At 32.9% G+C, this 27,055-nt stretch overlaps 1 protein-coding gene and 1 pseudogene across 1 annotated transcript in view; one reads left to right on the top strand and one right to left on the bottom strand.

Annotated features, from left to right (window-relative positions):
* Positions 1 to 11,604, top strand: part of LOC113190803 (large ribosomal subunit protein eL28 pseudogene) — a 28,202-nt pseudogene extending 16,598 nt beyond the window's left edge.
* Gbe1 (1,4-alpha-glucan branching enzyme 1) overlaps positions 1 to 27,055 on the bottom strand; it is a 261,346-nt gene that overhangs the window by 192,860 nt on the left and 41,431 nt on the right. Inside the window, exon 2 of the mRNA XM_026400300.2 lies at positions 16,669 to 16,838. Coding sequence (XP_026256085.1) covers positions 16,669 to 16,838 — 170 coding nt within the window. The remainder of the gene's footprint in view (positions 1 to 16,668; positions 16,839 to 27,055) is intronic.

Below are 27,055 nucleotides of genomic sequence, written 5' to 3'. Positions count from 1 at the left end.
ATCTGTAATTAGAATTACAGATGACATCTATCAAGTAAGTTTGAGATTTTCTCAGAAATACATGAGACTGAATCACTTAAACAATAAAGCATTCATTTCTCATGGTCCTGGAGGCTTTAATACAGGACACCAGCAAGGCTGGATTATGTTCACTTAATATATTAAATATCACAATTTGATAAAAAAATTGTAAAATGCTGAATAAACTGTTTATCTGAACATTCACAAAATGCCTAATTATCCATGTCTAAACAGTAGTAACATCTAAAATAAATCTATATGTGATTTTTACATTTAGAACACATATAGGACATAATTCACTAGGCTAAGTTCCTTCTTTTTGAAATCCAAAATCCAAGAAAATTGAATCACTTTTAAATGAACCAAAGTGTTTATTAGATCTGTGGGGTGTAAGAAAACTTCAATTGCCACTCTATGTCATGCTGATATAGGCATAAACTCTCAGGTTAAACTTCTCTCTTTGTAGTACAAGTTTCAATTTGGATTTTAAAAAGCTTGAGGCCATCAATTTTCACATCTTTTCCCACTCTCATTTCGAAAATCAGAGACCCAATTTCAGGAAAATATTGGCAAAGTAATGTGGAGGTATAACATGTTCAAGAATAAATCCAACTGTCATTAACACAACTCCATTAAAATAAAAAAAGGCTAGACTATTTATTATTACCCCGTTTTCTAGTATTTAAAGTCAAACAAAGTGATAACTACTCTGCTGATTAAATTCAGACATTCTTTTTTAAAAAAATATTTATATTTTAGTTATATGTAGACACAATCCCTTTATTTTACTTTATGTGGTGCTGAGGATCAAACCCAGTACCTCACACATGCTAGGTGAGTGCTCTACCTCTGACACGACAACCCAATCCCAAATTCAGATATTCTTAAATTTGAAACAAAATCATTAAAATGCTGTTCTCACTAAAAACAACCTACTAACAGTCTTTTGGGTTCTGCCTTCTTATCTGACACAATGTCTTTCCTACATCATTGATGGGCTAGGCATTAATCTCCCGCCTTTCGTATAGACTAAGATTCCCCCAGCTTGTTTTGACCATTGTCCACCACAAAAACATAATACATGTTAATTATTATTTAAGATGCTTGGGACCAGAAATGCTTCCAATAATGAACTGTCAGAGCATGACCCAAGTCTAAATCTAAAATTAATTTATCTTTCATATATACCTTATATATATAGACTGAAGGTAATTTTATACAGTTATCTTTAATAATTTTATGCATAAAACTGTTTATTGGTATGGAATTTTCCACCGGTTGTATAATACAGCATTTAAATTTTGGATTTTAGAGCATTTCTGATTTCAGATTTTTGGATTAGGAATGCTCAACCTATAAATCAAATACTCTAAAGATACAACTATGTGTTTTCACTATCCTAGCCTCTGGTCCCTGCTGAACTCAGTGATATTTCTACAACTATAGGGACTGCTATCCTACCTAGGCCCAGGTGGATTCAAGTTCTCTAATGCCAGAATCACCTTAGAAGGTGAAATTTATTTAATAGAAACAATCCAGTGAAACTATAAGTAAAGACTAAATAAGTAGACAAGGTGAAATACAAATGTAATGTTAATGAGAAATATCCGGATTTTTCAAGATACTATAAAATTAAGAAAAAAAGGCACTAAATACATATATATGTAAGTTCTTCTTCATGTCAATCAGTTTGCAAATTTTCCTGTCTAACATATCAAAAGTTAAAGAAGGTATATTATTATTTATGCAAACATGGATAATATTTTTGTGTTATTACACACCTATGCAACACTTAATGTCATATAGTGTAGGATGTATAAGTAGCCCAAAAGTATAAATTGGCTTCTAGAGACATAAACCTGAGCTTCAGATGATCATAAGAGTTTCATACAATTCAAGAGCACAAATTGGAATGTCCATGGTAAATGGGACCTTAATAGAATAAATACATGTATTTACTTGTAGAAAAAACTTTTAATTAGTGTTTACTAGATACATGGATTTTGAAAGGTTACGATTTCTTAAATTTGAATTTCTGTGTCTATACAATGCAGAAAACAATTCCCTATTAATTCTTTCTCTTAAAGGGAAGGTTTAGAACTGAAGAGAATCTTCAAACTGAATTCATTTTCCTTATAGCTCATGGTCCGCATCCCTTCTCCAACCCAGTGGTTATAGCACACAGGGAAAATACCTTCAATACAAACATGGCTCTGCCACAAGTTAGCAAGGGTTACTTCTGTAGTTTAAGTCTCAATTTACTCATCTACAAAATAAAAACAATGATATTATCTACCTTACTGAGCTATTGGGAAGATTTAGTAAAGTAATGGGAATCAAGCACTTACTGCATAAGTTCACTACATTTTAGATATTACATGGACATAAAATAGCGCTGCATACTTCATTCTCTTGAGAAGCCCTCTCATTTTCCAAATGTTGTTTTTCTTCTCATGTCTTCACCACCTCTTCCTCAGCCTATACCCCAAATGTGAATTTTTCCTGGTTCCATTTTCAGTCAACTCTCTAATAATATTGTTCCAAAAACTTGCAAACAAAATGGAGAAACATTTTGTAAAACGATGACTCCAAATGCCATAAGAAAGGAACATTTTACACAGGGAAAACTTAGGAATGGACTTTATCAGGTACAGTCCATTTATTCCATAGGAAAACATTGGTATAATTCCAATTAGGGACATCACAAGCACCAAATAACCTAGAAGAGAGCCAACACTTTCAAAAGTTATCAGCAACTGAATATTTTACCGATGTTGATTAAAATATTCATATTATCCACTTAAACTCTGGAAGATGTTACAAAAAAATAAATGCATGAGCAAACCTTTGCTATGAATTCATTTAATATTAGGCACTAAGCTCAAAACTCTTACATACAAATTTTCATTTAATCTTACTTGCTATATACATAGCAAGTTTTCCCTACAAGGCTGCTGATGTAAGTGTGAAACAAAATGAAGAAGAGATGAGGATAATCCATCTGCTTGCAGCAACAATAAATTCCAATTTTCTGTATGCCTAACATGAACATGCTTTCTTCCTAAGGCTCTGAGAGTGAATGAATCTTGATCTTCATTGAGAAAAGATTAACAATTCTATAATGTTGCAATTACCTTCTGGGTAATAACAGGTTATTTGCAGGAGATTTCAGTTTGTGATTCCTAACCCTGTGGAGAGGAGGAAAAAAAAGAACAAATACGAACTATTTTCTATAGAAGTCTCTCCTTTAAAAATGAAATGAAAGTAATAGTGAATAGATATAGCTTGTGACAGGGTTTGTTTTGATTTAATATGTACAATTAATCTGAGATACTTCTGTACCAGTCAGCATGACCTGGCCATTAAAAACATATATATATTGTTTTAAATCCCAAATTGCATAAAGCACCTAAGGAATATTTCTACGCATCTAAGTAAGTCAGGAAAAACTAAAGCAGTAAAAGATAAAATCCCACTTCTAACTCAATAACCCTTGGAGAAAGAAATCAGTGATGAATTGATTGAAAGGAACCACAGGCCAGATCACATATTGGAGCTGCAGCAATTGGTTTCAATCTTATCACCCATTTCTACTCCTCTGGCTTTTCTAAGGTAGAAGAATCAACATGGTCCACATAGTCCCAAACCTCAGCATCTACTCAGAACAAGAGAACCTAAGATGTGGACCAAGGTCTAGAAGTATCTATAAAAGGGAATGTGGTTGGCTACACATCTTTCCATATTCACCATACTTTTTTTTAATGCCCAGATTAAGAGTGCATAATTAAATATGATCACAGAACAAATCTGAAGCATTCTAATTTTCTCTAATTAAACTAAAAATGAATATATACAGGAGAGTTTGTAATTCAGCCAATGCATGTGTCAAATATATAATTCCATTTGTTTGTTTTTCTACTTCAATAACTTCATTCTTCATGTGCTTCAACTTTGAGAAGAGTAATATTCATTGGACAGTGTTATGAACAATAAACCAACCCATCAATAATAATATTCAAATTTAGGAAATAAAAGTAGCTGTGTTAATGAGATGGGGAGTTGAAGAGGCAGAGTGCTCTTTTGTTTTCAAATTTTAGTTAGGTTTGATAAGTTTGGTTACTTTCCTCACCAGTAGAAATGTAAACCATACTTTAATCCAATATATTAAGAAATAAAATTCTTTCAAAAACTTTCTTTTAATGTTCACTGTAATAGTTCAATTAAAATGTACCTTTTCCAGGCTAAACTTTATAAAGAATCCCTATTAAGGGCAAGTCCTGAATACAAGTTAAATACAAACTAACTATAAATTTAATTTAAGATTTTAAACCTATTTCTAACTTAAAGAAAGGTTAAAGCAATCTACTTTTAATTAAATATATCTATGGCAACTTAATTCCAAATCTTAAAGTTCTGCAACCCAATTTTTTATGATAAGAATATTACTAAAACTCATCTGCATTGAATGACAATCTTCTATTCCTTTCGGCTCTCTGAATCCATTATCTCTCTCATGGGAATGAATGCATTGCTATGACTGATGATGAATAAGATATATAGGACAAATGATGCACTTTTTCATTTAAAAGACTAAAAAGGAAATTCACTTTTAGTCTCCTTTCTGCCTAGTTTCATTAAAATCTAAATAAAGCTATTCTAAGAGATATTTTCTAGCTCAGTACAGTTTGACAAAAAACGTCTCATGTATCATTTAAATCAACTATAGATTCTCTGGACATATACCACAAAAGTTTCAGTTCAACACTTCTGCTTTAAAATATATAAAATACCACCAAAATAAATAATCAAAAAATCCTTATGAAACAGCAATCTGAAAAAGCATATTGTTTATAACAATTACTAAATTATAATCCAAGCATTGTTTTGACTATTTAATTACAAAATTATCTTCATTTATTAACATGTCTTAATAAGAGTTTGTTTGATAACTTATTTTTTACCTAAAATGTCATTCAACAATGACCACAAACACTTAGAATAGCATCAAAATTTCAATGTGACTTTATTACTAGATGAGCTTAGGCAATGACTGCTAGATAAGAGGAGTCCACCATTTCCACCATTACATGAGGAAGTCACTGTCCCTCTTACACATCCCATTACTTCCAAGACTTAGCATAGTATCTGGCACATAAACAATAAAAATAAATATTGCTACTACATGGAAGGAAAGCTGGGAGGAATGAAGGAGCCGCTACTGAATTTAAATTCTAGATCTTTCACAAGCTCTTCTAACTTCAAGAACTCTAACAGATTGTTGAAATTTAATTTTTATATGTATATACACACATGCAAATATAAATGAGTTAGATGCTAATTATAACATTATTTAGGGAATACAATGACTTAACAGAATATACACCTTATTTTAGGATAATGTTCTATAACTGAAGGAAAAGAAATAATAAATTTCATATTACTTACACAGCTTACATGTATAGGTAATCATAAATAAATTGTTTAATTTAATAAAGTTAACTGTATGCTTTACATGGATTAAGAAATAAAGTACTTTCTTTATTTTCCTTAAGAATCCAGACCATTTTTGTTAAGTCTGAAACTCTTCCACTTTTTAATATTAAACAGGAAACTCACTAAGGATTAAGAAGAGCAAAGGAATAGCTAAGGAAAAGGAAGAAAGGAAGGAAGCAAAAGGAAGAATGAGGAGAAAAGGGGAAAGAGAGAGACTGAAGAAGCAATCACCAAAAATGTTTTCTCCTTCTGAACAGAAATGTAAATAATGCACAGCTGTAACTAAAGGAAGTGGGAGTCATGTCCAAGAAAATACAGTCAAAATTGGCTCTGGTGATTTGTGTTTCTTTAAACCATGTTTTTCTTTAAATCATGTTATGAGAAATCTGGTACTATACTGGTTGTTCTTCATTTGTCCATGCAAGGAACACCCTGAGATCCTTCTGAGTTCCTTAGATGTGCTCAAAACATCTGTTTAATATAGTTGTTGATTTGGCATCCATTTTTACATCTGACATGACTTATATGAAACCTTGTACCCCAAGCTTTACGTAACTAAAACTTCTCCTCTTGTGCTTATTTGAGCTACAGCCACTTGGTCACTAGGAGAAAAGCAAACAGAACTAACAGACACTGCTGCTGCCAAGATATGTTTCCTCACTGTAAGCAAAGGTGGTGAGGAGTAGGGGAAATTCCCTAGCTTCTCCCCTTTCCCCACCCACCATTCTTCCACTTTGCCCCCCACTAAACCAACACAACAATGGCACAGACCAAGACAGTTTGAGAAGTGTGGTGAAAAGCAGGGTGAAGTAGAGTGAGCAAAAGGATAATAGGGCAAATAAGCACATGACCAGCACAACTATTTTAATTTAAGGACAATAGCCAAGGCAACCCAAGAGGATTAAAAACATCAAAACGTGTATACAAACTTCCACACCAGTATTATTCACAACAGTCAAAAGTAGAAATAAACCAAATGTTCATCCACAGAAATAAATTATAGAAGTGGAATATTATTTGGCAATTAAAACGGGAAAAAAGCACAGTGTTGTATTACCTTCCACAAAACAGATGAACTTTAAAAATATGATGGTAAGTGAAGAATCCAGACTCAAAGACTCCATGTTGTATGATCCCATTTACACAAAATGTCAATAATAGGCAAATCATAGAAATACAAATTAGATTAATGATGGTAAAGAATGGAGGAAAAGGGGAATTGATACAATCTGTAAATAGGTATGGGGTGGGAGATGGAAGTGATCTAGAATTAGTGATAATGGTAACATAACATCACAAGTATATTAAAAAATCACTAAAATATATACACTTTAAGATTGTTAATTTTATGTTATGTGAATATATTTCAATTTTTAAATATTAAAATTCAAAAAAATAACAAATACAGAAATTGGGAGTATATTTTAGCATTCAAGATTTGACTCAAAATTCAATTATGTCTGTCTCCATAGTTGTTGGGTAGTGATTTCCTCCTGTACAAAGGTATCAGTATTGAAGGACCTTCTTGCTGAGAAAATTTGGTATTATTTTCAGTTTCCTAATCTTTAAATAACACATTTGAGGTACTTCTGCCACTGATTTACAAGCAATTACAATAGCTGAGTCATTGTTTCAGTAATCTATAATGAGAGGACGGGTTCAGATAGTCAAAATTAGTATTTTCACAGATTCACATGAGAAATTGACAAATAATAAAGAAGTTAAAGTTTCTTCTCCATCCTCCAAGATGAATACAAGTTTTTAAATGCCTCCAAATGTTTTTAAAGAAAAAACTGGGCAGGAATTAAAAATACAAAGAATACAAGCCAATACAGGGAAAACAGAGAAAGGATTTGAGATATGCAGAGAGCTATAGATTCAAATTTTGACACCTGAAGGCCAGTGAATTCCAGCTGACCTTCTTGGAACAACTTCCTGGATGGGCAACAAAAGCAATGCTGCCCACTGCTGACAAATTTATGACATTTCTATAAACCTCTGCACAATGCTAAATGATATTCTAATATGCTGTGACATTAGGAAATATCAACTTAAATTTGAGTTGCCTTAAATACTGTCATAAGTTTTAGCTTCTTAGAATAATCCAATTTGAATTTACATAGTTGAGCTATGATCAAGATACAGAAAATGTTAATATATGTTATAATCAATCATATTCTTAGCCACATGGGACTATTATAAAACATCAATGATCTAAGAAGACATTTAACTTGATATTTAACTTGATAAGGGATGATACAAAAAATGCATCTCTGCAAATAAATGGTAAATAAAGTCATTAAATGGGTGAAATTATCGCAATTTCAAGACATTTGCTAAAAAAGAAATTTATATATAGTAACAACTGAAATAACAAAACTAAAAGCTAACAGTATCGGATACAAAAACATATCAAAAAAATTGTGCACCATGATCAAGTAGGATTCATCCCTGGGATGCAAGGCTGGTTCAATATACGGAAATCAATAAATGTTATTCACCACATCAATAGACTTAAAGATAAGAACCATATGATCATCTCAATAGATGCAGAAAAAGCATTTGACAAAGTACAGCATCCCTTTATGTTCAAAACTCTAGAAAAACTGGGGATAACAGGAACATACCTCAACATTGTAAAAGCAATTTATGGTAAGCCTCAGGCTAGCATCATTCTGAATGGAGAAAAATTGAAGGCATTCCCTCTAAAATCTGGAACAAGACAGGGATGCCCTCTCTCACCACCTCAGTTCAACATAGTTCTCGAAACACTGGCCAGAGCAATTAGACGAAAGAAATTAAAGGCATAAAAATAGGAAAAGAAGAACTTAAATTATCACTATTTGCAGGTGACATGATTCTATACCTAGCAGACCCAAAAGGGTCTACAAAGAAACTATTAGAGCTAATAAATGAATTCAGCAAAGTGGCAGGATATAAAATCAACACGCATAAATCAAAGGCATTCCTGTATATCAGGGACAAATCCTCTGAAATGGAAATGAGGACAACTACTCCATTCACAATATCCTCAAAAATAATAAAATACTTGGGAATCAACCTAACAAAAGAGGTGAAAGACTTATACAATGAAAACTACAGAACCCTAAAGAGAGTAATTGAAGAAGATCTTAGAAGATGGAAAAATATACGCTGTTCATGGATAGGCAGAACTAACATCATCAAAATGGCGATATTACCAAAAGTTCTCTATAGGTTTAATGCAATGCCAATCAAAATCCCAACGGCATTTCTTGTAGAAATAGAGAAAGCAATCATGAAATTCATATGGAAAAATAAAAGACCCAGAATAGCAAAAACAATGCTAAGCAGAAAGTGTGAATCAGGTGGTATAGTGATACCAGACTTCAAACTATACTACAGAGCAATAGTAACAAAAACAGCATGGTACTGGTACCAAAACAGGCGGGTGGACCAATGGTACAGAATAGAGGACACAGAAACCAACCCACAAAACTACAACTTTCTTATATTTGATAAAGGGGCTAAAAGCATGCAATGGAGGAAGGATAGCATCTTCAACAAATGGTGCTGGGAAAACTGGAAATCCATATGCAACAAAATGAAACTGAATCCCTTTCTCTCGCCATGCACAAAAGTTAACTCAAAATGGATCAAGGAGCTTGATATCAAATCAGAGACACGGCATCTGATAGAAGAAAACGTAGGCTACGACCTACATACTGTGGGGTCGGGCTCCAAATTCCTCAATAGGACACCCATAGCACAAGAGTTAATATCTAGAATCAACAAATGGGACTTACTCAAACTAAAAAGTTTTTTTCTCAGCAAAAGAAACAATAAGAGAGGTAAATAGGGAGCCTACATCATGGGAACAAATCTTTACTCCTCACACTTCAGATAGAGTCCTAATATCCAGAGTATATAAAGAACTCAAAAAATTAGACAATAAGATAACAAATAACCCAATCAACAAATGGGCCAAAGACCTGAACAGACACTTCTTAGAGGAGGACATACAATCAATCAACAAGTACATGAAAAAATGCTCACCATCTCTAGCAATCAGAGAAATGCAAATCAAAACCACCCTAAGATACCATCTCACTCCAGTAAGATTGGCAGCCATTATGAAGTCAAACAACAACAAGTGCTGGCGAGGATGTGGGGAAAAGGGTACACTTGTACATTGTTGGTGGGACTGCAAATTGGTGCAGCCAATTTGGAAAGCAGTATGGAGATTTCTTGGAAAGCTGGGAATGGAACCACCATTTGACCCAGCTATTCCCCTTCTGGGTCTATTCCCTAAAGACCTAAAAAGAGCATGCAATAGGGACACTGCTACATCGATGTTCATAGCAGCACAATTCACAATAGCAAGACTGTGGAAGCAACCTAGATGCCCTTCAATAGATGAATGGATAAAAAAAATGTGGCATTTATACACAATGGAATATTACTCTGCATTAAAAAATGACAAAATCATAGAATTTGGAGGGAAATGGATGGCATTAGAGCAGATTATGCTAAGTGAAGCTAGCCAATCCCTAAAAAACAAATGCCAAATGTCTTCTTTGATATAAGGAGAGTAACTAAGAACAGAGTAGGGAAGAAGAGCATGAGAAGAAGACTAACATTAAACAGGGATGAGAGGTGGGAGGGAAAGGGAGAGAGAAGGGAAATTGCATGGAAATGGAAGGAGACCCTCAGGGTTATACAAAATTACATACAAGAGGAAGTGAGGGGAAAGGGAAAACTAATACAAGGGGGAGAAATGAATTACAGTAGAGAGGGTAGAGAGAGAAGAGAAGATGGGAGGGGAGGGGAGGGGGGATAGTAGAGGATAGGAAAGGCAGCAGAATACAACAGACATGAGTATGTCAATATGTAAATCAATGGAAGTATAACTGATGTGATTCTGCAATCTGTATACGGGGTAAAAATGGGAGTTCATAACCCACTTGAATCAAAGTGTGAAATATGATATATCAAGAACTATGTAATGTTTTGAACAACCAATAAAAAAATTAAAAAAGAAAAAAGAAAAAAAAAGAAAACATGGTAAGGCAAACAAATTGTCCTGTTTAAAAATTACGTATTGTGCCATTTATTTTACCTAGTAAATAATACTTTTTAAATATATATAAATGAACCTCTGTATGCTAAAAAAAAAATAAAAATAAAAAAAATAAAAAAATAAAATAAAAGCTAACAGTAACCACCATTTTATCCATATAGCAAAATTTTAACATGTTATTTATTTAAAAAGCAATATAAAGCTAGCTAGTAATTTTTACTGATGTCACAAAGTTCAAACTCTTCCTTATAGCATAAAGGTTTTCTAACAGAAATCTCCTAAAATCCCGAAAGTAAGAATGCTTCTCTATAAAAATAGGCATTAGGCATTATAACAAAGTTCTCTGATCCCACACAACAGGGGCCTAAAGTCTATAAATATATACAAAATACTGGTTAAAACAGGGAACGTTAAGTTATATACACACATGCATACACATACAAAATGATAAACATCTTGTTTTAAAACATAAATAAATATAAATTCACCCATCTTCTGATATAAGACTAAATTCTTATCTTTGAGTTCGGGTCCTTTACAAGAATTTTGACCCATCTCTTTATTTCAGTTCACTGTGCATACATAATTAAAAATTATTGCTTCCACTCTTTCCATCTCTGGTCACCACAGTGTAAAGAGCATTCACCCTGTCCAGGCACCTGCAGTGGATGATAGTGCAGAACTGCACCAATTTCCTGACCAAGAGAAACAGACATAACCAAGCCCAAAAACCTGAAGGTGTGCAACTCCTTCTACTACCACTGCAACTATAAGACTGTGGGCATGGAAGCTGTGACTTAAAGGTGTTGTATTGGTTAGGGAGTGGAGATCCAGCCAACGAAAGCCAGCCAAAACCTGTGTGAACTACCATCCACAAGAATGTGCAGGCCAACCTTGGCAGCATCAGGCACAAGATCCATGAGAACAAGTAGCTCCCAGACCTGAGCATGGTGGCCATCCAAAGAGCCAGTTCCATCCTGCACAGACAGAAGCCTGTGATGGGGAAGAGGAGGTGGACCCATCACTCTTAAGAGCTCCTGAGCCCCATGCCCCAAAGAGCAATAGAATCTTTTGGAAAAAAAAAAAAATGTTCCAGGTTGTCCTTACTAACATTTGCCTAATACTCAGTAACTTTGTTGTCACACTCATAATTCATGATCAATTGCTGCAAAATTATAATGAAAAGAATCAGCTTTCATTGGAAGGGGGTACTGGCTCAGTATAAGCACATGATGCAACTGGTAGAAGAACTGTATTCATATACTAGACAACAGACTACTCTTGATGTTTAGAAACCTATGGGAATATTTTGTGTTGTTAATGTTTGAGCCTGTCAAGCAGAAATTAATTCATTCAGTCTAGTTAATAAATAAAATTGGTGAAAGAATGAACATCAGATTAGAAAGCCAGAGGAAGTATTAAAAATATATCACAGTTTTTCTCAGCCTCAGCACTGGCTTAGTAAATAACCCTAAGACTTTCCACCTCTGCACCCCTTTGCCAAAATAAATAACATCAAGAGTAAGGAAAAGTATCAGGAAAGGAAAGGAGAGAGAAATTAGTAGGGATAGAAACAGAGTAAATTATATTATCTGCATTTATGAATAAGTCAAAATAAAACTTACAATTTTGTATAACTATAATGCATAACAAAACATTAAAATAAATCAATAATAATAAAACACCCCTAAAAGTTGCTCTCAAGAAACAGCACAATCTCCAAATAAGCAAACTGAAGGGTAAGCATGTGATAAAAATGCATTCAGACATCCCCACAGGGAGTTGAAAAAGACTACCTGTTAAAAGATTCCTTTCCAGTTTCCTTTGAAACCACAACTCAATAGAAATTCCAAGAAACTTCATCAATCTAAATATGGAGAGCTATCCTACCTAAACAAACTCCCTTGCCATTTGGGGGGGCGGGGGGACTAAGCATCTAGAATATTTTTAAAAATCTGGAAAGTTTATAAAAATGTATAAACATATATTATCATGCACTGCATGAACTGTATACTGTCATGTGATGCATAGTGACATTTCAGTCAGTAACAAGCCACATACACAATAGTGGTCTCCTAACATTATATAGCCTAGTGACTTTATAGTCATCTCCATTTGTATAAGTACATTCTATAATTTTACCATAACAAGGAGATCATCTAATGACACATCTCTCAGAAACATATTCACATCATCAACAGACATATGACTATAATTTTTCAGCATCCTCTGTAAAACAACGCAAATCACATCTGCTACTTCTAAGCTAAAGTCTGTAGAGCCATCACAGGATTCCTCCTTCCTTCATTCATATTCTCTTTCTTTCTTTCTCTCTCTCTCTCTCTCTCTCTCTCTCTCTCTCTCTCTCTCTCTCTCTCTCTCTCTCTCATGACATCATGGGGCTTCTCCATTACCCTGAATTCTGCAAAGAATTTGACACATGTAAAAAAGCCACAGCTGACAATAGCAGTTAACATTAACAAGAAAGAAGCATTTGTTGTTGCAAGTCTTTAAAATGTTGGAGCTTTTAGTAACTTGCCACACCACAGTGAAAACTGATTAACACAGCCATCATAGATAAGGTGAAGGAAGAGAATGAAAAAGCAGCTGATATCAGAACTACACCTTACAATCATAAAGAACTTATAAACCAATAAAAATGATCACTGAACCAGGTGCACTGGTGCACACCTGTAATCTCAGCAGCTCAGGAGGCTGAGGCAGGAGGATCACAAGTTCAACGCCAGTCTCAGCAAAATCGACGTGCTAAGAAACTCAGTGAGACCCTAAATAAAATACAAAATAGAGCTGGGATGAGGCTTTTGGTTGAGGGTACCTGAGTTCAATCCCCAGTACCCACTTCTCCAAAAAAAAAAAAAAAAAAAAACTGATCACTGATTTTCACAAATTTGCAAATCAGCACTTTTCAAACTATTATGATGAACCAATTACCTTTTTAAACTCAACTCTGTACAAGACCAATGCTTATAAATTGGTAAACTTTTTCAAAAATCCAAAGGAAAAAAATGACTCAAAAATCAAAACCTAATTTTAGTATCATTATTAGTTCAAAAGAAATAAAAAACTGCCAAATCACTATGAAACTCTCCAAATGCTTACTCCCAATTTCTGACATAATTGTAAACAAATTCCAGTTCATGAAACTACACTGATCCACAGAACACACTTTAAGTAAAACTGTTTCAGAACATGTGGAGTTAAGAAACAAAGCCTTTTATGACCCTGTAAACCTCTTGGCCATGATATAACTGGAAAAAAGTTACACACAAATGTGGTCCAGAAAACCAAAAGTAAAAAATTCCTTTTGGTATCTTTTCCACTCTGCAAAAATAAACATGGTTTCTTTTCTCTGCAAGCTTAAAAATCGTGGTGTGTGTGTGTGTGTGTGTGTGTGTGTGTTCTATTTACTGATGATAGACATTTAAGTTCTGTGAAAAGTACCTAGCTCCTAGACTTAGTAATTTTAAATGAAACTGTTTCATTTATAACAAACAGGAACCCAATTATTTTATATTGACATATGTAGTTTACCACCATTCTCTCTTATTATCATCTAGATACTGGTAAACAGCTACTTCTCTTCATTTATTTAACAACCTGCAATAAACACGGTTTAGTACCAAAAGTCCAAGTACATTTCAAATCACACTTAATTTTCTAAAGAATGAGTCTTTCTTATATTGCAAATGATTCAAAGTTTTAGAAATTCATCTCAAACCTTTAAAGTAGTTCACCCAGAAATACTTTTTTGGGTAGTAAGATTCCAATTCTGATGCATGTTATTATATGCACATTATTATTCTTTTGGTTTGCTGAAGTAGCTGCTAGCCATTTAAAAGGCTGGCTCTTTAAAAATGAATGAAAAAGAAAGAAATGATTATTTCATAAGCTGTCAAATATATTGTATTTAATGTGAAGGTGTTTTCCAAGTAATTTTTAAAATGTGTATGGCAAAGTCAGATTGGTTTGGGTAAAACAGACTAAACTATAATATTTTTGCAAGGCTTTTGAAATAAATAGTGATTCTTAATATAAAAAATAACTTTGTAAACGAAAGTATTTTTTTCAACTTTTTCAGTAAACATTATATTTCACATTCACAAGCTAGCTGTTACCCAGAGAAACAAAGTTAGGCAGTTAAGACAAATATGGTCACCTTTATCCCCACTGAGACACTTGAAGAAAAGTATTTAGAGAGCTGAACTCTAAATCTGTTTTTTTTAATTATTTTAAACACCAATCCATATCAGTCTCTTTCTTAAAGATCTTTTCTTAAATATCCTTTATATTTGACTACTCTAAGCACTTATGCCTTAAATGTTCTCAGGTCAGTTGACAAAAAGGAAAGAATATACTAAAATAATAAAATTTTAATCAGCAATAATATGAGTAAGCCCTGAGAAAAATACATCTATAGGAAATCAATTTCTAATCTGATTAAGAAAGACATCCTAACAATATTTTGACTATGTGAAATTTCCCAAAATTCAGAATTAAAGCCTAGAAATTCTTTACTTCTTACTGAAAATTATCTTTAAAAATGTTAATCTCTTAGACTTAAAAAATGAATTAGGTAAATTTCCTTTCTAAGGTAAATATAAGTCATATTAGCAGAAATGAGATAATTTTTTGCTATTAGTTTTTGAAAGTATGTTTTATATGATTATTTGGATATTGGGGAAGGAGATCAGAAAAAAAGGCAATATTTTTAATTTCCATACCAAAACACAAGTAAAGTTATGCTACTTTTTAAATCCCTACCAAAAGGTAAAGAAACAACAGTTCCATAAGTCAAATTTAAATACATATTTGAAAGTTAAGCTTCCCTTATATTGGCTAACAAGGTGAGAAACAGAATTCTTTTTTTTAATTGGTTGTTCACAACATTACAAAGTTCTTGACATATCATATTTCATACATTAGATTGAAGTGGGTTATGAACTCCCAATTTTTACCCCAAATGCAGATTGCAGAATCACGTAGGTTACACATCCACAATTTTACATAATGCCCTATTAGTAACTGAGAAACACAATTCTTAAAGATGATGAGTGTTACAGTTAGAGTTAATTCTATAGAATTATCTGTTTCAATTCATCAACTGAAATGTACAAGGTCACATGAATACAATTAAATGCTTTTAAACAAATTAATATCATTAGAAAAACCACCTAATACGTTTTTAATTAGTCTTCATATAAATTTTCAAATTAAAAAAATATATTGTAATTTGTGAGCTAATTAACATTCATTTTCTTTCCCTTTAAGTTTGGGACAAATTCAAACATTATAAGTCTTACAGATTTTCTAATCCAGGTAAATCTTGAAAAAAAGTACAACCAAAAAATACCTTTCTTCTTGTTCAATTATTGTAAGAAAAAAAAAACAGAGTTAATGTAGATAAGGCAATAAGACACACAATGCTTTAGTTTTTTTTTTTTTAATAAAAAGAATGGTTAGTTAAGCTCCCACTAGGCTTTAAGCCCAGGAAGTCTGGCTTCCTGAACTGTTGTGCTTTCTAGAGCATTAAGTTTGTCAGATTTACAGTGCAGATGACAATGCTGAAAAGAAATTTCCCATAGTGTTATGGAAACAGGAAAACTATAAATATTTGAGTGATAAAGGTTACCCTCTAGACTAAATGTTTACTTTTACTAAAGATTTTAAAAAAAGGTAAAAGGCTAAGGAGTATCCATCCAAGAACTCTGATGCCAACAATTCAGGTGCAAATGCTATAGGGGCTTTATACCAGTATTTTCACCCACTTGCTATTGATTTTGTCAAACATGTCAATTTACTTGAGTAAATTTGGAGCAAAAACCCTAATATAATTTTTCTTATAAACCTTTTTATTTCTGGTACATGTTATTACAACACATAAAGCTTTTCCAGGATATACATATCATATTATAGCAGAAGCAGTTCTACTACACAAAGGTAAATATTTGATAATTACAAATAACTATCTAATCGTGCAGTTATGAATCTTCATATATTCTATACATTAAATATATATCTAAGTTTTAAATAGAGAAATAAAATTCTACTGACTTCAATGATTTCAAAATACTTACTAAAGTCTCCTGTAAGAAAAACTCCTTCTGCTCCTGGGGCCCATTCTTTGCAGTATAAGCCACCATCAGCACATCTGTGGATGCCAAATGATTCATAGCCTCTGGAAAACTTATCAATTCCGCCTTCATTCTCTCCAATGTCACTCAATATCTGGCTAAACTTCTTATACCTTTGAAAAAAGTGCAAAAGAAAATAGGTTAAAAATTAAATAGTCTTCCAAAAAGATGAACCATAATTAAGTAACTGCATTAGTCATATCAGAAACAAAAGACAAGATTAAAAAGGAATAATATAAATAATTTATTGGTAGAGGATGGCCTCGTAGGATATCACAACTGTTGTGTCAAAATAAACCAAACAAATTCAACTAATTTTTTTTGAATTTTAAACATTTTGATATAAGAAATATAATGGTTGTATTATTATATGAATCTTTCAAAAACCATCATAATAGCAATTTCTATGACAAGATATTATAACAAAGAGAATTCCTACTCTCTCCCCCATGACTTCTAAGAAAATGAAAGTAAATTAAACAAAATCCTGCAAGAAAAATAAAATTACCCTATGTCAGAGTTTCCTGTAAAGGGCAGAGGGTGAATATTTTAAGCTTTGCCAGCCATATGGTCTCTGTCACAGCTACTCAACCATCTCTCTGAAACATGAAGAAGGCCACAGATAATTCACTAATCAGCAGGCATGGTTGTGTCCCAGTAACACTTTATTTACAAAAATAGGTGGGTCATTTTTTACCTGCAGACTGTAGTTTGCCTCACCTTGCCCTAAAGCACCTAAGCATAGAAAGAACATATATCATATCAAACTACAAAAACCAATAACCATGAGAAAAAACTGAAGATTCCCAAACAAGACCAAGAATATGGTTCTCTACACCTTCTCCCATTTCCTCCTATATTCAATATTGATACATCAAAAAAAATGCCCATTTTCATTAATTTCCCCTATATATAGCAAAAAGCAAACTAGGAAGAAACTGTAGAAGTAAACCATGTGGCAGGTGCTCTCTGTCAAAAATGAAGGTAACAAAACCACAGAATTAATTTGGCAATGCCAACAAGCTTCTGAGCAGCTCCTTCTCCACCTATGGACTCCATGAAAAATGCTATGAATCCAGATGGAGATATAGATGGAACACACAAAATATGAGAAGTTGACTAATAAAAAAAAAACACACCCATTTAGCTGAACAAAGAGTCTTTCTACAGATATTTCAATTAAAAATGAATTCAATAAAGTCACGGGTAAGAGACTATATTACCATCAACAGAATGAGAAGCTCAATGACACTACAGACCTAAGAAAACGAGTGCAAGAACAAAATATGTCACTAGAAAATAATAAAAAAATTAGAATTAACAATAATAATAAATGTAAAATGAACAAATACTGCAAATTAAAATAAGTAAATAGAGGACAAAATGACATAGAATTAATTAAAATAGAGATAGCTGGTAACTGAAAATAAATGGACATAGAAGATACAAAACTGAAGATTTTTCTTTAAAAGTTAAATATTCATATTTAAAAAAGCATGCCATATTTTAAGAAAAGTTTGGGAAGCAAACACACATCACACATATCACAATTTAAGCTATTAAAATTTAACGCCTATGGGCTGGGGTTGTGGCTCAGTGGTAGAGCGCTCACCTAGCATGCATGAGGCACTGGGTTCGATCCTCAGCACTACACAAACAGTAAGTAGAAAAAGGAAACAGCACATTAAAAGCAAAAAGATAAAGCCAAGGTCATATAATTCTAAAAAAGAAAAGTTGTAATGTAAAAATGTTATAAAAGACAAATTCTAATCTAAATGTAAGATATTTTTAAAACAGTCAAATTTAAAGAATGGTTTTAAGGCAAGAAGACTAATGAATCATTATTTAAGAAAAATAAACTTGTTTCATGGAAAATTTGACAATCAAAGGGTTAAAAACAGAACATACAGGAATAAACATTATAGGAATATGGCTGAGTACTAACTCTCTGAATATAGAACTATGGCTAACCAATTGTAGAACTAAGTGAATGTGATCACAAAATCTGGACCAAATTAGCAAAGTAAAAACATTATTTTAAAAAGTAGAAAAAATTGTGCTCTATATGTGTAATATAATCTGGAATGCATTCTGCTGTCATATAAAACAAATTAGAAAAAAATTTTAAAAAACAGCAGTGAAAGGGAGATAGAATTGTAAAGTAGTCACTTAATACTGACTAAAATTTAAGTCTGTCATACCTTTTAATCTCATTAATTTTAGATGGGCATTTGGAAAATAACAAATATTAAGGTAAAGAAAGTTATAGAAGAATTTCAACTATTTTTTATTTCATTTAGCTTCATTGTTTAAAATTGAATTTAACACACATTTATTTCACTCATGTTTTACTATATCATTTACTATCAAGTATTTTCTCCATCCATCTACCTGTAGATAAGCACACAAAAAATAACACAAGTTATATTCCCTTAATATCAGTGACAATTTTACTTTATTTCTGATGAGGTTACTTTATACTTTCTCCATTACATTGTTGTAATCATGTATAACAAATAAGTATCATCTTAAGAAAATTAAATCACAGGGTTCCTAAAACTACATTACTTTTCCATTATATAGTCCTATATAATCCTATAGAATATTCATAAGAATTTTACTTAGTACATAAGAACTATGTTCATAAAATATGGGAAACTTAGATCATTTGAAATAGATCTATGGAACAAAAATGAGTTTCTGAAATAGTATTGAGACGACACCAAAATTAAGCACACAATAAAAGGGCAATTAAAGTCAGTATGGAAAGAATGGTTTAACCAATACAACACTGGAATTTACAAGTTTGTCACTGAAAAGTGAATCTTTAAATAATTTCCAGGCATCAAAATTATAAATACTAATTTTTAAAAATAAAAAACATTCACAGAAAAGAACCTTAAAAAAAGATTTTCAAAGTCTCATATAACTAAAATTCCATTTTTCACCAAAAGGCCAGTCTGCACAGACAGGGTGCTGTCTGGCCAAAAAGACATTCTCAAATGTTTTGTTGAAACACAAGTTAAAGAACAATTTGGCATCAGCTATAAAGATTTCAAAATCACACACTCTTCAAAGTAAGGAATCCCTTTTTCAGAAATTTACCCTTTGGATACATCACATAGATAGCAAAGACACTTACATGTACACTGACATTCATTATAGCACTATTTGTAATAGCAAAGTAGGGAAAAAAATCCTCCTATTTACAATGGAAAACTGTGGAATAAACTTGTGAAATATCCAAACAACAAAGTCCACAAGAGCAATTAAGAAAAATGAGGTAGAATAAAATGTGTTCATATGAAATCATGCACAAAATAATCCCAGTCTCATGGATAGTCCCTATTCCAGGGTATACAAAATCAGAAGAGCTGGGCAGTTACCATAAATATGAGGTACTGATTCCCAAAAGAAACACAAAAGTGCTAACCAAAGGGGAAAAAAAAAAAAACTACTGAGGTTGGCCTTAAAGTATGGGAAACAACAGAAAATAAGAAGGAGATATTAAGATGGAGAGTTCAAAAGCTATACCCTCTATTTCATAGCTACAGCCCATTGTTACCAGTCTGGTATTAATTCCAGAACAAGGAGAGGAAGGAAAAAAAAAAAAACCTCCATACTATCTACAAACTCTTCTTAATTGAAATACTGGCAACTGTTTCAAAATACTAAAATACTGACCTGGACAAATTAAATCTACGGATCGGGTGGAACACCAATGCAAACACTTTAAATCCTATGAGAAATATTTCTCTTAATCTGTTTCATGTATCAGTCAGCTATACTTTTCTGTATATGGTAACTCTAAACTATATTAAATGGCATAAATAAAAATAAGCAGTAAGATAATCAAATGATGTGATATAATCAACAAAAATATATGGGCTTAGGGCAAAAAATACACACACACATATATAGCAATACAAAGAAATTTACTGATTTCTTTAAAAAGCATACACTAGGTGGTTACAATACTTTAAAAAAACAGTTTTAGGTTTAAGTTTAAAAACTAATCATTCTTAAGAAGTTTCATAAGGTATGTTCAAATGTGCCATTTGGTAAAATTTCAATGGAAACAGGATTATAGCATCATATTACTTTAACTAAATATCTTGACTTCCCTCAAGGTCAGCCCTATAGCTGCAGATAGAGGAATGCACATTCCATTTTGAAATCACTGTGGCTCAAAGAAGAAAATGCCTGAGGATACAGCAAGCTCATCATGCCTGTGCCCTTTCCGACTACAGTAGTCTTTCTTAATATTTTACTGAGAATTTATAGATATTTAAAAACTAGGTCAAGTTTTTCATAACCAACAACATAAAATGAAGTTAATATAGGAGCAAGTATTTTGTACAGATATAATGAATTGTTACAAATATTATTAGATTTGATCTCTACATTAATGTTAAAAATCCCCTTTCTTATAAAGGAAAACAGAGTCACGGAAAAATAAATTACCCAAGATCAATAAATAATAGAGGTATAATCAATAATCACAAAGGTTATACTTAAAAATAACTTTTAATTTGGGATTTAGTTAAGTCTTATACTTAGGACTGTTAATCTTAAAACTAAAATAATAAATGCTGAATAAGTCTAAGTTTAAATCCTAACTCTGTTACATGCTATATGTGACTCTGAACAAGTCACTTAATATTTTTCTTATTTTCTTTCCTTTTTAAGCAGAGAGAAAACTCACAGGTCACAGGGAATCAATGAAATGAGGGTGGGAGCCTTACCCAATGTAGCCAACGTGTGATCAATAAATGTTAGCTATAAAGGGTCTCTACCTAGAAGTGGTAACACTTATACTTTAAAATGTATCAGTTTTCATTGATTTATAACACTTGTTTAGATTTTTAAGGTGCATGTTAATTATTAGGAAACATTAAGATTTTTCCCCTCAAATTTCAAGTGTTTGAGAATACTTTCCAATTTTTCCCTGCTATAAGAAAATTAGGCATACTAACATATACTAGGTACTTCATATTGATTTAAATGTATGCTATGGGATGTCCAGGAGAACGTTAAGTAGCTTATATTTAAGTGCAGTTACTATAAGGAAGTAGTAGGGGACAAGGATAGGGAAGAAAAAAATAAAACAGGCTAAACTCTGTGTTCTCCTGAAAGATGATTCATCCTAGATCAGCACTGAGACTCTAATTTCAGAGAAGGTTGTGAACACAGATTTGTCAGGGAAGATGGATCATGTCTTATCTACAAATGTCTTGGATGTAGAATCCATTCTCAAGTGCTTCTGAGTGGGCCTAAAACTCACAAACCCCCTCAGGGAAATCCGTTCTTTGCTAGCTTAATTTTTGAGATTTCATTTTGTTGTCCGCTTCCTAGGGGAGACTTAGTTTACAGGCAAGTAAAAGCATAGAAATAAAAATTTAAAAGAAAATTGTAATAGCTAAAAAGGAAGGAAACAAGATTAAATTCAGGGGAAGTAGCACTTTGGTTTGTCTCAGAAAAACAGGTTTTAGGCCAAGGCTGTAGCTCAGTGGCAGAGAGTTTGCCTTGCCCATGTGAAGCACTGGGTTCGATCCTCAGCACCACATAAAAATAGACAAATAAAGACATGCTGTCCATCTACAACTACAAAGGAAAAATAAAAACAGATTTTAAATCAGTCTTTAAAAGGTCTTTGGGTATCTGGCAAAAACTTTCTTCTTTAAGCAAAGAATATCCAGAATATACAAAATTATTCATTTATTTAGGCTGTCAAATGAGACCTTAAGGTGAATATTTTATGCTTTCCAGACAGAAGCAATTATTTAACTACCAAAAACACATGTTTATTGCATTATAAAGATATTTATTCTATGCTAATAATTTGGTTACCACAAGATCCTTGTATCAAGTTGTTCATCAGTACAGTGAAAAACACTATTCAATCCATGCCTATCAGGCTGAAGCAGAGATAAGTGAGAGTTAACAGAATAAGAAGTAAGACAACAGGAAGGAATTAGTGGTTCTAACTGAGAGAAGAGGTGATAACAGAAGGCTTTAGGGAGTAGCTAGCACTGGAGTTATAATTTGAAGACTGAATAGTATATTTTGGCACCTGGAGAAAAGACAGAGGAGTATTACATGTGTAAAAATTAGGTGGTTTTGTCCACATGACAACTAGCTACCTGTATCAGAGCAGAAGAATGTGGAGGAATTTAGTAGCCTAGAAAAATATGATTTTCAACAATAAATTGAATAAAAAAATTAAAATCTTTAAAAGATTTATACAGGAGACAACTGATATCATCAGAGACATGTTTTAAAGAGAGCAGTCTCAAGGGATGAATTTTGGTAGGGAGAATCCACAGATTAATGGAGTCTTTATTAAACAGACTATTAAAAACACCAGTATTATTTTGTTATACAAGATTGAACAATGGAAAGAATTTTAAAATTGATACCACAGAATTCATGTGTATTTACAACAATGAAATGTCTGAGGCAATTAACATTTTAAATAGATAAGGTTTTTTAGCTTGCAGGTTTGGAGGTACAAGCCCAAGATCGGGTGGCAGCTTTAGTTTGGCTTCTGGTGAGGAAAGCTTATCATTGCAGGTGCAAATGTAAAAGTAAAAGGGTCAGATCTTGAAAGAGTGCTGAGAGAGAAAGAGAGACTCTGGGGTCTCACAGTCCCTTTCAAGGGCAAGCTGCAATGATCTAAGCAACTCCCATAAGGTCCTACCTTCTAAAGGCATACATTACTTCCCAGTGTCATTACTCTGGAGACTAAGCCTTTATATATATATATATATGAACTGCTCAAGAACACTCCATAGCCAAACAATAGCAATGTGGTTTCTTATTTTTAAATGATATACTTTATTATTAACGTTAAATGTCATTACACCAAAATACACGCATAAATTTTCAAAATTCCATTTAAAATTTTAGTATCATTTCCTATCTGCAACCAGGTTAGCATTATATTCTTCACTTCATCTGTCAGGAAACAGAAGAAATGAGAAAACTTAGGAACAGGTGACAAACAAGAAGTAGTAAAATCCATCTATGTATTACATAAACATTAGTGAGCATCTACTATTTATCTAGTATTAACCTAGTCACTGAGGAAAGAGATAAAATACAAAGTTCATGCCTTTAAGACATCATATGTAGGAGACAGAAGAGCAGAAAACGTTTTTATAGGGCATTGATAAAGCCTTAAAATATACATAAGTAGCCAGAATATTAATTCCACAAAGACAAGGAAAATTATCTGTTCTGGACATATTCCAAGCACCAGAAATACCTAGTATGTACTTAGTAAGCACCTATTATTTGTCAGATTGTCTCTAGCCAATGGTGATAAAATGGATAGAGTTAGGTTTCAGATTAGACTGTTATGCCTGAATTTGAATCCCAATCCTGCCTTTTAATAGCTCTAAGACTAAATTTCTGAATCTGAAATGACAATAATAAAACCAACTTTATAAGATTACTTTCCTAATAAAATAATGTACCTAAATTCAACATAAAAATAATAAATAAGCACACTATTGGAAAAATGAATGTTTTGAATAAGGCTTATGGATTTTAGATCAACACAGAAAAAAATCAATAGCCTATTAAAATATAAGAAAGATAAAATTCACTATAATCCTAATAGACCATACACACACACACACACACACACACATCTCTGATTCACTCAATCCCATTGGCCCTCCAAACTCTAGCTTAACTTACAAAGGTTGTGATTTGCAAACAACTCAGCTACTTTTAGTATCTGAAAGATACCCTGAAGAGGTCAGATACTGAAAGTCTGTGAGTTCAGGCTGTTCTAACCAACTACCATAGATAATGGTTTAGACAACAAGCAATTATTTTTTAAAGTACTAGAAACTGTAAAATCCAAGATCAAGGTTCCAGCAGATCTGTGTATGGAGAAGGTGCTCCTCATCCTGGTTTGCAGGTGTCTGTCTTCCCCCTTGGATCTTCACATGTCAGAGAAAAGAAACACACAAGCCTTCCTCCATGTATTCTTACAATTATACTAATCCTATCATGAAGGCACCACCCTCGTGGCCTAATTATCTACCAAAGGCCCCATCTCAAAACAAAATTGCATTTGGTACTAGGGTTTCAACATATGGGGATTCAAATAATCAATAAATAGCACTACAAAATGGATTTGTGGGAAAATAATGGCCCCATGGAACAAATTTTGCCTAATAAGAAATAGAAAATGGGAAGGAGTCTTCAAATCAATTCCTTATCCTTCCTCCTTAATGTCCTGAATGACCAAGCAATCAGCTATGTAAGAAAATATTTTAATCTCAATAATTCATTTCACCAGCATGGGTATATATCAGGACCAACAATGTGGCTCTACACAGATAAATAACAAAGATTACATAAAAATATTTTTTTAATTGAGGGAATTGGAGGAAATACGGTCAATTCAAAATTGTACTCTTTTAAAACAGTCAATACTACTTATAATAATGTCCTCAAAGTAAAGAGTGGTTATTGTTTATTAAATATTCTTTCCTAAAATATTATTTCCTAACTCTGGTACTGAGTGACAGATATAAGTAGGTCAGGGGAGATTATTGCTGAAATCCTTCTACATCTAAGTCCCACATTTTTTTTTAATATGTTCCTATTCAATTCATTTATTGATACAGTCCACTTACTGAGCATTGTATGGACTCCTTTTTTCTTTTAATAATAAGGAACTTATTTCTAGAATTCTATATTTACAATAATGGAAATACTATAAGGTTAAAGACAATTTAAAGAATCCACTATATAGCCATTAATGTAAACATACTTTGACTTCTTAACAGAATAATTAATTATAATAAATTAACAAAATGTAGCTAGAAATTAATTTTAATCACTGTGCCTTGTCTCATGGTTGCAAGCAAATTAATAATATATTGCCCTTGCAGTTTACCAAGGTATGATTAATGGTCAATATTAAAATTTCTGGGGTATTCTGGCAAAGTGAAAACCTGAATGCCTAACTAGAAAAAAAAAATCATCTGAATGCAATAAATCAGAATTACTGAAGGTAAGCCCTGTGAGATGGCCCATCTGGTCAGGCCTAGAAGTGTCAAGCATTGTCCCAAGCACTTGAAGCTGCCAGCCTCTTTATCAACCTCTCTCTTTCCAGTCACGCTCCTGTTCATGTCTTTGCTACATGCTCTGCTGATTACCTTGGAAAAGGGCAATGCTGTAACTGTTCAACTGACCTTTCAGTTTATTTTCTCTTGTGTAATATGAAACATGAGCTAACACAGTCTTAGTCTACTGATTTCTAGGAAGAATTCTGACTTAATGTTTCAATGGTCTTGGCTCAAATAACAGTCTGCTCTTCTGTGTTCAGGTTTCTCTTTTTGGAAAAATTACATGGAAAACACCAGAACAATGGGCTAGACAGACAGAAGCTTTGGGTCCTCTACAGACCATAATCTGCAATAACAGTGTGCTTCTGAAAATGTATGGTCAACTAGGATGTTAAGAAGGAATTTCAAATTTTAAAGTCACTACTAGAATCTTGCTTTCAATGTGAATTTCACTGTATCAAGAGATTTAAAAATATGATATTTAGGCCTCTTCTGTGTTTTGACACGAATCTTACTGTTACTCAGACACTGTCAAAAATTCTACTCATCAAAAAGTAGGAAATTTAAGGATTCAAAAGATACATATTCTAGACCTGAATCTATGGTACTATCCATGTGACCTTTAAGAAGATAAGCACAAAAAGGTTTGAGTTCTTTTTGCATAAAATTGAGAAGATGAATTGAAATGCCCCATACAAATCTAAGAAACTATAATTCATACCCAACTTCTCTGATGTTCTGCCTGACCAAAAGCCGGGAAACATGGGAACCAGCTAACCACATACTAAAACTATGAGTCAAAATAATACTCCTTCCTTTTAATTTACCTCAGGTATTCTTCACAAAACCAAAACAAACAGAAAGTTGACACCAAGAGGTGGGGTCATTACTGTGACTATAGATGACACTGTGGATCAGAAGCCTTTGGAAATGGTTTGCCGAAAGGGTTTGTGAAAGTGGGCTAGAAAAAGCTCTAATCAGAGCTTACTGGACATTTCTGATGGGCGCTCAAAGGACCCAAATACTGATAGAAAATTCAAGTACTTTGCTCTAGGACAATAGGAAAAATGCCTTGATGCCATCTCAGGCAAGACTCCACACACTGCAAACTCAAGAGTATAAACATGAAAACTCCTTTGAAAATAAAGCACCCAGGATGCCCTCCTCAAACAGGACCAGCTAGGGAATTGATTCCCCAGGATTCATACCACCCCACTTCAGCTGATTAAAAAACAAACAAA

The sequence above is a fragment of the Urocitellus parryii genome, chromosome 2 (assembly GCF_045843805.1).
Source record: "Urocitellus parryii isolate mUroPar1 chromosome 2, mUroPar1.hap1, whole genome shotgun sequence".
Classification (NCBI taxonomy): domain Eukaryota; kingdom Metazoa; phylum Chordata; class Mammalia; order Rodentia; family Sciuridae; genus Urocitellus; species Urocitellus parryii.
The sequence above is the reverse complement of the archived record's forward strand: the minus strand, read 5'-3'. Positions and strand labels throughout refer to the sequence as shown.